The following is a 15841-nucleotide window of genomic DNA, read 5'->3' as shown; positions in this document are numbered from 1 at the left end:
TTGATGATGAAAATGTGTATTTATGTGTAATGTTTTCTGCTGAGAGCCAGTTTTTAAAAGTTGTTCATGCTTTTATTTTAAAATGTTCAACTTTATAATTTTAAACACTTTTAATATATAATATTATATATATTTATATTTATTTTAATAGGTAAAATATATATATTCATATGACTATATTTAAACTGAAAGACCGGACTCTAGAACACAAAAATATATTTAACTTTAGTATATTTTTTTAATTATTATTTTGGAAAATTTTATTATTAGATATTTTCAAAGATTTTGCTAATATAGATAGATTTCTTTTATGTTTTCTAAAATTTCAAGTTTTCCAGTTTATGTTGTGTTATGTGCTTATAGAAGAAAATGAAAAAAATAGAAATTTAATTGAAAAAATGCAGTAAGTAGTACATTTGCAAAATCCACTTATTTATCAACACATAATATTACCATTCACTTCTAGGCCCATTTTTCCATTGATAGTATATTTTTTAGTATAATATCCCTATAAAATATAATATTTTGTTGAGTATAATAATTTTACAATAAAACTTCATCATAAATTACCTCCCTCCCTAAAAAAAAAGAAATCTTAGGTAACTTTATATGTATAATCTTCATGTATGTATAATACATTATTCTGTTGAGTTCCGATAGTTTATTATTCTGTTGATAAAATATTTTTGGGTTGATGTAACATAAAGAAAATTGTTCATGTGTTATATATGTTGTTTTTCTCTGAGCTTTGAAGCCTGTGACTGACATTGTTTCATTTGGTATATTTTGCTATACAGGTTTTATTTTAAATACCCTAATCAGGCTTTATTACAGCTATTATTCTAAAAAAAATATTTTTCTGAAAGAAATATAGCATTTAAAACAATGATTTGCAAAATTTCTGGTTTGTAAACTTATGAATATTGAGAACAAATATGTTAGTAATACATTCGGAATGTATCAGACTTATTTTTTGTGATATACAAAGGTCCTGTTTTATAATATCAGGTTTATTCTGAGACACATCAGCTAAAATTTATTTTGTTAAAATTGGAAGTTGACTTCATAAAACTTTGTTCTTGTGCACTGCTAAGCCAAATAATTCTCAACAAATTACAAAGAGTAACTGAGTGTAAAAAATGAAATTGTGATGAATTTGAAAAATGTAAAAATGATAAATTGTGAGATGCTTAAAACAAATATTTTTTAAATATTAGTATCTATAATCTGTACTATAATACTTATTTGGATGATATTTGGCATGGTGTCAGGCCTACAAAATTATGTGTACATTGTTACACAATTAATAATCATTACTGCTTATTAATTAATAATAAAAAATAATACTGCTTATAATAAAATAATTTTATTTTAAGTACTTTTCAGATATTTGTTTGCCCATACATTTATAAGTCTTAAGAATTTATGAAAACAAAATAACACCATATAGCTTATGATTATGTATCTTTATGAATTTTTAAGAGTTCAAATAAATAGTGTGATTTTAGTAGCTGTGATTAATCTGTAATTGTAACTTTATATAATTAGAAAATGGTCATTCTCAATTAATATTATTTTATTAACCATTGTAAAATGTTCATATTGTTGCACTATAATCTTTTAACAGGATGGTTTTACTCCATTAGCTGTTGCTATGCAGCAAGGTCATGACAAGGTAGTTGCTGTTTTATTAGAAAATGATTCAAGGGGTAAAGTTCGATTACCAGCTCTTCATATAGCTGCAAAAAAAGATGATTGCAAAGCTGCTGCACTTTTGCTTCAGGTATGTTTAAACTTAACTTTAAAAAGTTGTCATTTAAACTTTAAAGTAATTGTAAAGATTCTTTCTACTTTAATTTTAATGTAAAATTATTGAAAAGAAAATTTCTTTTCACATTTTTATTTTGGAAGGTTAATGTTGTTTTAGGTGTTGAATATATCAAAATAGAGAGATGAATTCAGTAAATTATTTAATGTAAATTCTAGAATGTGTTAAATAACATCAAGAGAAACATTTTACATTCCTTTTAATATGTAAACTTAAAAGAAATTTTTTTGGAATTTCTCCAAAAGATAAGATTACCATTATGAAGAATTTAATTAATTCTCTTATCAATCTATAAATAGAAAATATGTTTTATATTTTTATTGATTTCAGCTGTGTTTGTATTGCGACATAAGGAATTTTAGTGCCAATATCAGTTTGGGTATTTAATTGTTTGCTACTACAGTATTTTTTTTTTTTTTTTTGTTTTTTTTTTACATTTAATGTTGGATTATAATGTTAATAAAATGTATGGTAATTTATTTTTTTTAGTAGCATCTGGTCTGAAATTTTCTAATTGTTTATTGAAAACTTGTCGACTTACATAAATCATTTATCTTTATTTTATCTTTTAGTATTTTTTATAACTGATGTAAAGATTTGCCTGTTTTAATGCTAGTATTTGTTTGGTAAATAATTTCTAATGATGTAAGCAAATCATCACTACATTGGGTAGTCAATATTACCGATGAAAATTGGTTTTAAAGTTTTTTCTTTTTTATTTTGTTTTATGAAAGGCATTTAATCTTCATAGGAAAAGTAATAACAGTAGTGTAAAAAATTTTTGGAATGACAAATGTAATTAATTATTTTATGAGTTGGTCATATGTGGTTATACTATTATTATTTTTGTCATGTTGTTTGATTTCTTTTTATTTTGCATTTCCTACATCTGCTATTATTTACTTGATATATTTTTTCTTTATTTTTTTAATCTTTGAAATTTCCTTCTAGAGAAAATTCTCTAACCCTATGTTCTAATATATGATCCACAAAGTTGTTTATGAAAATGGTTCTGCCACACACCTATCTTGATTTGAATATCTTAAAACATATCATTCTCTTGAAACATTACATTTCAAAATTTGGTTTTTTTTTTACTTGGTTCCTAATGCTCATGTTTCACTTTCTAGAGTGCTGCATCTGCACTCATACAAATATTTATTTTAATTAACAATTAGTTTTCTTATTAACTAATTAATTAGTAAATATTTACACTTTTTTTAAGTACATTTTAATATTTGTCAATTATTTATTCCTATAAATATAATTTTAGTGTTATTCATTTTTAAACCAGTCAGTGTTTGATAAGAAGTTTTGCACCTAACAAAACCAAATCAAAGATTTGTTTATTTGTGTGTGTATGTGTGTTTTACATTATGTATATATATATATATATAATATTCAAAATTACATGCATTCAAAACAGCAAAAAGAAACTCTCAACACTTGACAAATTTTCAATAAAGTCATTAATTATGAAATTATTTTCTAATTGCAAATGATAATACTAATTACAGTTATGTAAAGATATATCGCCAATTTATTAGTTCTTTTTATTGCACCTGTAACAGAATACTGTTCGTAAATTTATTTATTTATTTATTTTATTATTTTAATTTGAATATTTTAATCTAGAAAAATTTGAACATTTAATTTAAGCCATGTGGAATGTGAGTCAACTTCTTTTTAATAATATGTAATATGTTCCAAAATCTTGACTTAAGTTCAGGTAGTTATGGAAATTATCCACAATAATTTATAATACTTGTGGATTATGGTTATGGCTGGAAAAAGTCCTGCTGTACAGTTGCAGTTGTATAGGGTACATTAATGTTAACCCACCGGGTTGGTCTAGTGATTGTACTCGTCATTGCAAATCAGCTGGTCTTGAAGTCAACAGTTCTAAGGTTCAAATCTTAGTAAAGGGAGTTACTTTTATACGGACTTGAATACTAGATCGTCGATACCAATGTTCTTTCTTTGATGATTGGGTTTCAATTAACCACACATCTCAGGAATGATCAACCTGAGACTGCAAGACTTCATTTACATTCATACATATCATCCTCACTCATCCTCTTAATACCTTACGGTGGTTCTGGAAGCTAAACACAAAAAGAAAAAGGGTGCATTGATATTATTTATGATTACACAGAAAATTTTGCTGTAACAGAATTGCTTGTTTATTTATACTGTTTGTAGTATTCATCAGTGATTAAGAGATGATTGTCTTCTTCATTAATTAATTTGTATGTTTTTTGTTGTTGACAGAATGAGCATAATCCAGATGTTACATCTAAAAGTGGTTTTACTCCTTTACATATAGCTGCACATTATGGTAACCAGAATATTGCTAATCTTTTGTATCAGAAAGGTGCTGATGTCAATTATGCTGCTAAGGTAAGCAAATTTTTATTTATTTATATCTTACTTAAATGTATATTTAAGTTTAGTTCCGTCAGTTAGGAAAAAGAAATTTGGGGTTGCATTGTACTTGGTATGTTACTCCTAAAGTTTCATGTGTCCATTTCATTACCAAACTACATTTAACACTTGCAAGAAATGTGATAAGCAAGTAGTATACTCTGAGCAGCAATGAAACAGGAATTGAGATCTGGCATATGTCTTGGTAGTTGTAGAATACTTTTAACTTTGGACATTTTTTTGTTAAAAAATTTTTTCAACCAGCAGCAGGTCAATCATGTTATTTTATTATATTACATGTTTTTTATTATTAAAATTAACAATTTCAATTAAGTTCATCATCATCTGGTGCTGGTGGCAGGTCCCTTACACCACTGCTATCTCCATCCATTTTCGTTCCAAACCTTCTTCATCACCTTGTAGTTTCCAGTCTTCACCTTGTATGTTAACTTCATCCTTCATCTTCCTTGATTCCTTTCTTCTTCTACTGACGCTTCCAATTCATTTGTCAAGATTCCACTTTCTTAATCACATGTTCTAACCAGTTTCCTTTTCTTTTGTGTACTTCCCATGTAAGTGATTGTTCTTCTTTAATCCTGTTTATTTCTTCCTCATTCTTCACTTTATCCTTCTATTTTACTTTCTTCATCCTTCTCAATTTAGTTATTTATTTTTATTACATGTCTAAGCTAAATAATGTAATTATGGTATAAAGATGTTTTGAAATTTTTATACTTTTGTGTTATTAAATTGATAATTAAAGAGCAAAACTTGAATTAAAATAAATTTCATCATTATATTTGAAAATAAATTAGTTGTAAAATTAACATTAATTTAAAAAATTTTTTTAATCTGCACACCTTCTTGATTGTCTACGTTATTATAAGGTGTAATGTTTGAAAGTCTGTTGATAAATATAAAATGAAAATCCATTCATGCGTTGTTCTCAGATACAAGTCTAGTCCATGTAAATTTATTTCCCTGTTTTTCCATTAAAATCCCTTTCAAGTAAAAGTTTTTGGAGATTGCCTTTCCCTCGTGTAAAGATTTCATCACAATTTAATTTTTAATGTAATTTCATTAAAAATCTTTTAAATAAAAGAAAACAGACATAAAGTACTGGTCTGTCAAAAGAAGGGAAAAGAGTGAGAAAACTCATCTAATCCGATCGTGTATGAAATTCAAACTATTGAAATTAAAAGAGAAAAGTGAAAATTAGTAATTCATTAAACAAACTTTTAGAATAGTTGGATAAACTTATATTTTTTAAATGCTTCAATCTCCTTTGATGGACCGGTGAAGAACGGTCATGTATGTCAAAGGTGGGACTTATGGTGTTTTCAGTTAAAAATAAATCGAGTAATAATGTTGGTTACTTGGTTGATTCCATTTTTTCATCCCATTTTAATACGAGACATTGTTTTTATCCTAAAAGAATGTGCTTCAGATAGTTCGGTCAGAGAGGTATGCAGGATTTGATAACAAGTGTTCTGGCCTTATAAATTCAACTAACCTGAACATCTGAAAATAGATGATTTTATGAACAAATTGATGTACCTGCAATAAACTAGTACAATATGCTAGCTGGCTTGAATGGAGTCGTCTTTAGATATTCTTCAATAACCAAAAACTGAAATTTTACTGATTTGACTAATTTTATTTTCTCTTCCTTTTTTTAAAAATAAATTAGAGATTTTACTTAAGTAAGATTGTATTAATTACTTTAAGATTTCTTTTTGTTTGTCTGTGTTTTTTTTTAGCATAATATAACACCACTTCATGTAGCTTCAAAATGGGGAAAACTTTCAATGGTCTCACTTCTCATTGAAAAAGGAGCAAATATTGAATCCAAAACAAGAGATGGTCTTACACCCTTGCACTGTGCTGCAAGGTCTGGTCATGATCAAGTTGTTGATCTTCTCGTCGAAAATAAAGCACCACTTTGTTCCAAAACAAAGGTATTATAATTATTATTTATACAGATTTTTTTTTTTTAATCTAATACTGGTTATTTAAAATTACCCATACACATCAATATTATTTGTGTATTCAATTTGTGAATACACAATTAGTTCTTAGATGGTATGAGGAAATAACAGCTTTTCTAATTTCACTCATAAATTGGAGAGTGTACCATTAAATGATTTTTTAAATCTGGCAGACTGAAAATTACAATATTGTGGTGTGTTTATTATGCTGAGAGAGTAATTTTTTGAAATTGTGCAGTTTTTTCTGTCACAAATTATGTTAACAGGAAATTATATGAGAAAATTGATATTGCTAGTTTATTTGAAACTATATTGCATACCATTTGTGATTAAATGCGTGTTTGAATTATATTTTACTGTTTTGCTACCTAGGTTGATTATACTCATTTTATTACTACATTAAATTAAAATTTCTTTTAGAACGGTTTATCACCACTTCATATGGCATCTCAAGGAGATCATGTAGATGCAGCAAGAATATTACTTTATCATGGTGCTCCTGTGGATGAAGTAACTGTTGATTATCTTACAGCATTGCATGTCGCTGCACATTGTGGACATGCACGAGTTGCTAAGCTACTTCTTGATAGAAAAGCCGATCCTAATGCGAGAGCTTTAAATGGTTTTACTCCTCTTCATATTGCTTGCAAAAAGAATAGAATAAAAGTTGTTGAACTGTTGTTAAAGTATGGTGCATCTATTGAAGCTACTACTGAGGTAAGTTTTCCTTTTTTCCATTGTTTTATCATCCTGCCTTTATATTATTGACTGTGTTTAATTTGAAGTGATAGTTATGATTATAAATTACTGATTGTTTATACATTTTAAATTTGGTACTGTATTATTTATTATCACCTGCACATTACTACATTTGTAACCACATTTTTGAAATATTTTTACACATACGTCTGTCTATTAAATTAATCACATCAGCATATATGTTTAAAATTTTGTGGTTACAATTTTCAGATTCATATCATTAAAAAAAAACAAAAAAAAACATTAAAGTAGTTTTGGAGTTGAATAAGTTAATAAAATCAATTTAACTAGAATATATGTGCTTTCTATTGCAAATATGTGTAAAAAATGAATGTTGAAACACTTGGCAAAAAATATTTTAAGAATTCATTACTGGTAATATGGCATGTATTCTAGATCACCCAATAAGAGTTATTCACAGTTAAAGTAATTATTATTACTGCACATTCATTCGTATGTTTTCTTTGCTTACACCTAATTTTATATAAGTGTTTCAAGCCCATTATTTATATAATACTGTTTCTTGTTTTTATTTTTAATCATTAACATGTTCTGTGATACACAGAAGCCAGCTACAAAATTCAATTAAAATTAAAGTTATTTTTAATTGTGTTGATCTGAAAATAAATACCTATGATACTGTTATACTTTAAAGTTAAAATTAAATTAATAACATTCTTTTGATATTCTCATTTGACAGGATTAACTTTCATACTCTATTCATTGTGCTTGTAGGTTATATAATCTCATTGGTTAAGTGTAAAAATTAACACTTTTTTTTTTAGCATTAATAAAAAATCTGATGAGGACAACACATGACTTCCTTGTATGCATATTAAATTACATATATAATTTTTTATATATTTATATTTTTTATTACATTTTTTTCATATATTTTTTGTTATTGAATTATTATTTATTGTAAAACGTTTTTGTAGTCAGAGGTTAATAGTTATTAATAAATCAATATATTTAAATTAAAAAAAAAAGATAAGGAGATGAAGTCTGATTCGAATCGATGTATCTTTCTTTGTAAGATCCAAACATTTCATTTATTAAAATTTTATTTTGGTCTGGAACCGATGAAAATAAGTAACACTTATGATATATCATTGAAAAGCTCTCAATGAGGGCTTATTAGTGCAATTAAGAAAAAGTCCAAAATCCAAATTGCTTTGGATCAGTTGATTGCAATAAAAAGGCATGGTGCACAACTAGACGTTACAACAGTTCTAAATCCAAAATATCAACATTGTACGGCTAGTCGTTTTTGAGTTATGCGAGACACATACATACAAACGTCATGCTGAAACTAGTCAAAATGGATTCAGGGATGGTCAAAATGGATATTTCCATTGAAATCAGAAAACCAAAATTTTTCATGATTACAATACTTCCTTATTGTATAGGAAGTAAAAAATTAACCGTATGAACTATGAAAAAGAGGTTAACTAGCATTTGCTACAAGAGATATTCCAAAATTGATGTCCAGTTAGCTGGTTAAAAAAAAGAGATTAATGTTTTGTAAACCTTATTCTATCATAAATCACGTGGTTTTCTACATTACTTTTGTATATAGTTATCTTCGGCACATTTGAGTGCTTATTGTACAGTGACACCTTTTGCAGATGTAAATTGAATATTTCTGATATCAGAATACCCAACCAGTTCTTCATTGGTTTTAATTAAAAGCCAGCCAGTTGATCAGAACACTTTCTCAGGACTGTCTGGGTTGAAGACGGATGGTAAAAATACCCACTTGTTTAGATCAAATCTTTTTTTGTAAAATTCAGTCCATCTGGAGGCATTGTCGTGCAGAAAAACATGATCTTCATGACCATTCGTGCCATTTTATGATTATAATTTTGGATTGAACTCTGAAGTTACTGTTCATTTCTCAAGAATTCTGTCAGTAGACTTTTCTGGCTATTCTGAAACTCTGTAGTTATGATGTTTGGTTTGTTAGTCCTTATGTAATTTTTTTGGTGAAACCACAGTTCGACTGTTTCTTGGTCTTTCATTCATGCATTTATTGACTGTAACTCATCTCCATTTTGATTTTTTTCAAGATAATAATCATCTTGCTTTTTATTATAGTGATGAAAGAATATCAATGGTGTGACCATTCTTTAAGTTTTGTTCATGATTGTCAACAGGTGTAGTGTTAGTAATGTGGTCCTCCTACACATATCTTCCTACACTGCTGTTTGTCTTTTCCTTTTAATTCTTAATTATATGTTTTGTAAATTGACTTTTTAAGTGTTTATGATACACAAATTTGGATATTGTACAATATAAAAAGATGTTTGCTGATTTAAAAAACCTACTTTAATAATAAAGAGTCATCAAAATAATAAGGCACTCAAACATATAATTAATTGATTGATTTGTTAATCCACTTACAAACAGAGATTAAAAAAGTTTCATTGAGACATTAAAGAAAATGTAAAGATTGAGTACCTGTTTTAAAAACTTTTACTTTGTATTAAACATCTTATTTTTATTTTTACTAAACAAAACTGGAGTTCTATAAATTCACTATATCAATACTTAATGTAGAATCCTACTTCAGCATTTTATCACTGTTTACAAGATCAGTGTTACCTTTGTCTGAAAGAAGCAGCTGATACTAAAGTAATAAAGACAACAACTGGTATTCTTTGTTAACTTCTCATATTAGTGTTATTGAGTTTAGGAATGTACTTTTTTATCTATAAAAATTATATTCTTTGTTTTTAATTACTATTTATTTTAAGTTATTTAATTGTTTTAAATTTAATTTTTAGCGTATTTTTAAGTATGTTAAAAATTAATAAATTTTAATAGATCTTATTATAAACATTTTTAACTAAATTTGGTACTTCATGTAAATGTTGTATGAGGTAGCTTTCTCTACCTTTTTTGGTTACCTTCTACAAAATTTATGGAGACCCAGTCTGTCTTTCAAGATACTATATGTGGAAATTCATTTATCAAGAAATAAGATTTATTACACAGTCTTTTCTTTCAATATTTTGAACAATTTCTGTCATAATTGAATATTGCCCTTTCCTTCCTGCCTTGCACGTATTTGTATCTCCCAAATTTCCTTTATTGTGTCAGTGCTTTCCCTCATTACATTATTATTATTATAAGCATGATGGATTCATCAGTAGGTATGCTAACACTGTGCCTTTCTGCTTGTTAAAATTGATCATACCAGACACTATCACATGAGATATATACGAAAAAAAAGATAGGGCGATTCAAAAGTTAGAAGAACAAAACACAGTTAGTAGACTGACAATGTCAGGTTTGATGTTTCATTGGATGATCTTTAGCAGGATTGAACAGAATGGATGGCACAAATGGCTAAGTAACAAGATTATATAGATTGCTGTGACTACTACTCACTTGCTCTTGTACTATGGCTTATTTTCAACAACCAATCATAAGTGTTTTGAAGTAGGTCATGCATTTACAACAGCATTTTGTAATTTAACAGTGTATTCAGGTATCATATGATTTGAGATCAGAACTTAAGTTAATTGGAAGATAGAAGATAAAGCAGAAAATCAAGAGCATTAATTTACTTTGTTTATACTGTTGTTGAATCTGTACTTACAGAATAAATAATTTTAATTGAAAAAAGTTCTCTTAAACAATTATTTATTTGAAACAATTCCTAAAAAGCATTTGCTACTTTTTAACTTACTAGACTCTAGATTCAATTGCTTTGTGTAATAAAAGTCTAAAATCTGTTTCCTTCTCTGCATAGAGATCTAGAAATTCATATGCAAATCCAATTATTTGTTTTTTTGTACACTATTTTGCATTATGACACTCATCTTGTTTGAAGTTATTTATGGATGGGTTTTTGAGTAATAATTATATGCATTGTTAACGGCAAAGTTTTTGATATCCTACTGCAAGAATCCTAAACATTATTAAAAAAAAATTTTCTTTATTATTATTATTATTTAAATTAAGACAGTTAAGATTTTCTTTAGGCTTGTTACTGTTTACTGTTGCTAATTTTATATTATTATTGACTAGTCTTTATTTTTGAAATGCTTATTGTGTTAACAGATTTTAATTGTTTATTTCTTGCTATGATTGTGCCAGGGAAAATGTAATGAAACGTCTCTAATTTGGAATATATGGGGCAAAGCCTAGTCTGAATTCGGGAAATAATTATAGAATTCTTTTTTGAATAAAATGCCTGTTATAAAAATATTTAAAACTATATAAATAATAACAAAATTGTGTTTTTATTTTATACAGTCCTTAACAGCAGGTATAATTGAAGTTAAACAAACTGCTATTTCTTATCTTATAATTTGTACAAAAAAATTTTAACACAAACACATTTTTAATACACATTATTACAAATAAACATAAATAATTATCGATTATGATATGGATAAACATAAATTAATTGATTTTTTTACAATAAAGAAGTCAAAAGAGAGGAATAAACTTTAATACAATAGAAAAAACGTACACAGTACTAAAAAATAAGTTTGCCTTCATGTAAGTCTTTTCACTTCAGTGCAAAAGAAATCTTAATAGCGAGCATTATTACTGTATCTTATAACAAGTATAATGGCAGTTTTGAAGCTGATTGTTCTGATTCTTCCCAATTTAAAGTCACAGTCTTAAAGAGATTGGAAATTTTATTCTGTTTTGCTCAACTACTGTATTGTTTTTTAATAATTTCTTGATGCGTCTCTTTGATAATCAGATTATATTTTTCAAATTTGGGATCAGGAACAGTAAAGTTAATGACTGCATCAAGATTTTTCCACACATTGGAAAGGGTAGTGTTCGGAACATTATCTTCATTGTTGTCTCCTTCATCACCACTGCTGGCTTCACTTCTTCTTATTCATTTTGTTTGTCACTGATGATCTCGTCTTAGCCAAGTTATGATACCTCTCATCTCAACACCCAAATGCATTTTTGAAGATGTATTTTCTTACATCTTCTATGTCAGTAGCTCCAAAAACATTTTTGTAGTCCATCTTCCAAACTTTGCTGCTTCATCTCTGGCTCTTTATTATTATTATGCTTCTACGGCCAACATGGGACCACTTAAGTCATTGTATTTTGTTGTTTGTCTGTCTTTTGTTTGAATCTAATGTTTTTGTCTTTTAGCTTTGTCATTTTTCCAGTTTTATTCTGTAGGTCAGTCAGGGAAATTCCCAATTCTTTCATATCTTCTCTAATTTCATTGATCCATTCTACTTCTAGCTTTTGGAGCCAGAGCTTTTCAATGATATTTCTTGACAGTCTTGTTTCCGGTGTCCTTAATGAGATGACCAAAGAAAGAGATTCTTTTTTTTCGCATAGTATCAGTAACAGGCTCTATTTCTCGATACACCACCTTATTTGGCACAATCCACCATTGGCCTTCTTTTTGGTGTTTTTTATTGATACACGTTCTGACAATTCCCCTCTTTATGTTCAGAATTTTATCAATTCGGTTTTTCTGAGTGATTTTGAAAAGGGTCTCGCTTCCGTAGGTGAACTACAGTAGGTGAACTACTAGCTGAACTACAGTTTTATAATGTTTAAGTTTTGTTTTAGCCGAAAGGCATTTTTTGTTATATGTTGACCTAGTTAATTTTTGGGATTTAATCATTTTATTTGTCCTGTTTTGCCATGTCACTTTTTCATTTAAATTATATGTTATTATGTCCCCTAGATATTTAAATTGTTTTACTATTTTAATTTTCTTTTGTTTACCGTAATGTGCTCTATTACCAGAGGATCTATGGCCATTAGTTCAGTTTTTTCGAAAGAGATATGAAGCCCTATCTTTTGTGCTAGATTTTGAAGGCTCATGATTTGTGTTTTGGCTTCTTGAATATTATTTGTTAAAAGAGCGAGGTCATCTGCAAATCCCAGGCAATTTTGTATGATGGAGTTTTTCTTAGTACCCTTTTTTTATATTTTTGGGATTTATTTCATACCATTTTCTCATGACAAATTCGAGGGCGCAGTTAAATAGGAGTGGTGAGAGGCCGTCTCCTTGCCTCAATCCAGTTTTTATGGAGAAGGGTCGAGAGAGTTCACCTCTGAATTTCACTCTGGACTGGGTATTGGTTAAAGTTAATTTTATCATGTTTACGAGTTTAGGGTGAAGACCCAGGTTTCTCAGAATATTCAGCATGGATGGTCGGTGTATACAATCATAGGCCAATTAGTGTATACAATTATTAGTTGTTTTTTCCGTCTTTTGTATAAGTCCATCATAAGTTTTAGGGATATTATTTCCTCCGGGCAACCTCTCCATGGCCTAAATCCCCCTTGGTATTCCCCAAGTTCCAGTTCAAGTTGATCTTTGCATCAGTTGTATATCATTCTCGACAGGATTTTGTATATGCAATCCAGGAGAGTTCTGCCTCTCTAGTTTTCTGGATTAGTTATATCCCCTTTTTTATGTAATGGATGAATGCCCGGGGATTCCTTTGTAAATTCTGTAACCCTGTAATTCTGTAACTCTGGCTCTTTATTATATAAAATCTTATAATCTGTTGTATAATGTAGATAATTTTATCTCATTTCAGCTGTTTGCCCAGCACTTTAAATAGAGCACTAATAGAACCTTAAATAGAGCAATTTTAATATTGTACTCTTTTATTTTTTTAAGAGTCTGTTTATTGCTATTATCCAGTTCTTCGCTGTCATTAAAAAATACCATGCATTTGTCTAGTTGTTTACATCCATAAAGGTGCAAGCAGCTGAGCATCACTTCCTTATCCATTGGTTGGAGGAGGGAAGTCATACTGGAGGCATAAACATTATTTTGATTTTTCCATCTTTCTTAGTTACATAACTATCAGTGGAATGAACTGGAGCATTGTCTAATATCACCAATCCTTTAATATCCTCTATTTTAATTTTTAAGATTTCTAGTTGAAATTTTCTCATTTCTGGAACATATATATTAAAAATTCAATCAAAGAGTAATTTTTCTGAATAAACCATAGTTTTGTTTACTTTTAAGTAACTGAAAGATTGTCTATAATATTCTTAATTAATCTTGACTTAGGCTTTCTAAGATGGATTTGAAATGGTGAGATCCATCTGCATTTGCACACAACAGAGCAGAAATTCTTTCATTATTTACCTTTGACCTGGTGTGGAATTTTCCATTCTGAAGGATTGTGTGTTCTGAGGAATAATAAGCTCATAATAAGCCATAATATTCTCCATAATAAGCCTATTCCATCACCGTTATAAATTTGGAGTGTGTGAATTTTTCATCTCTTATTATCGCTTTGAATTTCTCATGAATTGGTTTGGCAGTACTTAACATCAGCTCTTAAGCTTACCCCAAATATTTTTTGATTCAAAATGAATGCTGCTGTCAAGATTTTAAAAGCCATCTTGTACTTGTTTTAAAATCATTTATCTCTAGTTTTTTGTAAATCTTTCTGCTGCTGTCTGCAACTCTACACTTCTATTTGGAACCCCAACAGAATATTGTTGCTTTTACCACTTATAAAGAGCATCATCAATGTTACTGAACTTTGCTGCAGTCATTAATTTTCTTTTAACAGCATTAACATTAGGTCTACCTTATTTTAAAATGAAATTGAAATCTTTTTCTATCTTTTTTTTTATGCGTTGTAAAATAGACTTACTTATACCAAATTCATTTAGAATTGTCTGACAGAATAACCAGTGTCAATTTTATTTAAAATTTTCATTTATTCTTTTGAAGTTAAAGTTTTGTGTTTTCATCAAACACTCATATTAAGTGATAATACAAAATAAAAATTAAGGACTACTGTAATGTATAATGGTTAAAGAAAAAATTTGTATTAAAAAATATAAAAAACTTAAAAAGTCACTAAACAGAATACAGTAATATACTAAATACACACGATTAAAAACATTTTTCATGTGCAACAAATGAACTTAGAACTATGCAGTATTGTACATCAACATTTACAAGATACATGCCTCAATAACAATAGCAACACATGGCACTACCGAAATAAAAGTCTGAACTAAACAATAACCTGGTCCATGTGACGTTGGATGGCAAGCCATGTTTAACATATCAATACAAGTTTAGCTAACGTAACTTGAAATATTCCCTAAAAAAATATAATTATTGTTATTTTTTAAAGAAGTTATCACAAGTTATTGCAATTATAATAATTATTAATTATTTTCACAATTACTGTATAATTAATAATTACACAATTATTTTAATTAGAGTAGTCCAAATTAGAGATGTTCACTACATACAACAGGGAGAAAGATAGTAAACAGTTAGTCTATTTTTGACAAGATATATTTATTTCTAAAAAAAAATTGACTTGTTTAGGCATGAAAGCAAAGCTTTCAGGTCAGTCTTGTTTGATTATTTAACTGGATGATGTATACACACTATACATGTGCACAACTATTTCCGAAACTGTAGCCTTCTTATTGTTCCCTATTCTAGACAGTTTTTTATTTTCAAACAAGCTTTCCTGGTGCAATCAGGATTGTGAAATTCTGAATTTTTTTGTTACATAATTTGTTTGTAATGTTACTTTTTAATACTTTAATTCATGATATAGGATGTTACCAATTTTTTTTCATGCGAGTTTTGCATTATTTTCTGTCTTGAGTCACTTGGATAAATGTATTCTCATTATGTCTTATTAATCAACTTACTTATTACTCTGTCCTTGTCACCCAGGAAACTCTGAGTGCTTTAATATTCTGTATGACCTTCTAACCTAGTTTTGTAAGAATTTTCTTCTTTTCTGCTTTAGGGTTTTCTTTCTTTCTGCTAACATGCTATTAACGCTTTTTTTTTACATTATTCATTTTTCATCCTTTTACTGCCTAAACAAAA

At 28.2% G+C, this 15841-nt stretch overlaps 1 protein-coding gene across 6 annotated transcripts in view; it reads left to right on the top strand.

Annotated features, from left to right (window-relative positions):
- The window catches only part of LOC142321739 (uncharacterized), a 448717-nt gene that overhangs the window by 305524 nt on the left and 127352 nt on the right, over positions 1-15841 (top strand). For all 6 annotated transcript variants that reach the window (XM_075360075.1, XM_075360074.1, XM_075360072.1 and 3 more), the window contains exons 5-8: positions 1628-1783; positions 4100-4228; positions 6013-6210; positions 6661-6957. In XM_075360075.1, coding sequence (XP_075216190.1) covers positions 1628-1783; positions 4100-4228; positions 6013-6210; positions 6661-6957 — 780 coding nt within the window. The remainder of the gene's footprint in view (positions 1-1627; positions 1784-4099; positions 4229-6012; positions 6211-6660; positions 6958-15841) is intronic.

Source organism: Lycorma delicatula, chromosome 3, assembly GCF_047948215.1.
Source record: "Lycorma delicatula isolate Av1 chromosome 3, ASM4794821v1, whole genome shotgun sequence".
Classification (NCBI taxonomy): Eukaryota; Metazoa; Arthropoda; class Insecta; order Hemiptera; family Fulgoridae; genus Lycorma; species Lycorma delicatula.
Note: the sequence above shows the minus strand (reverse complement) of the source record. Positions and strands in the feature narration are given on the sequence as shown.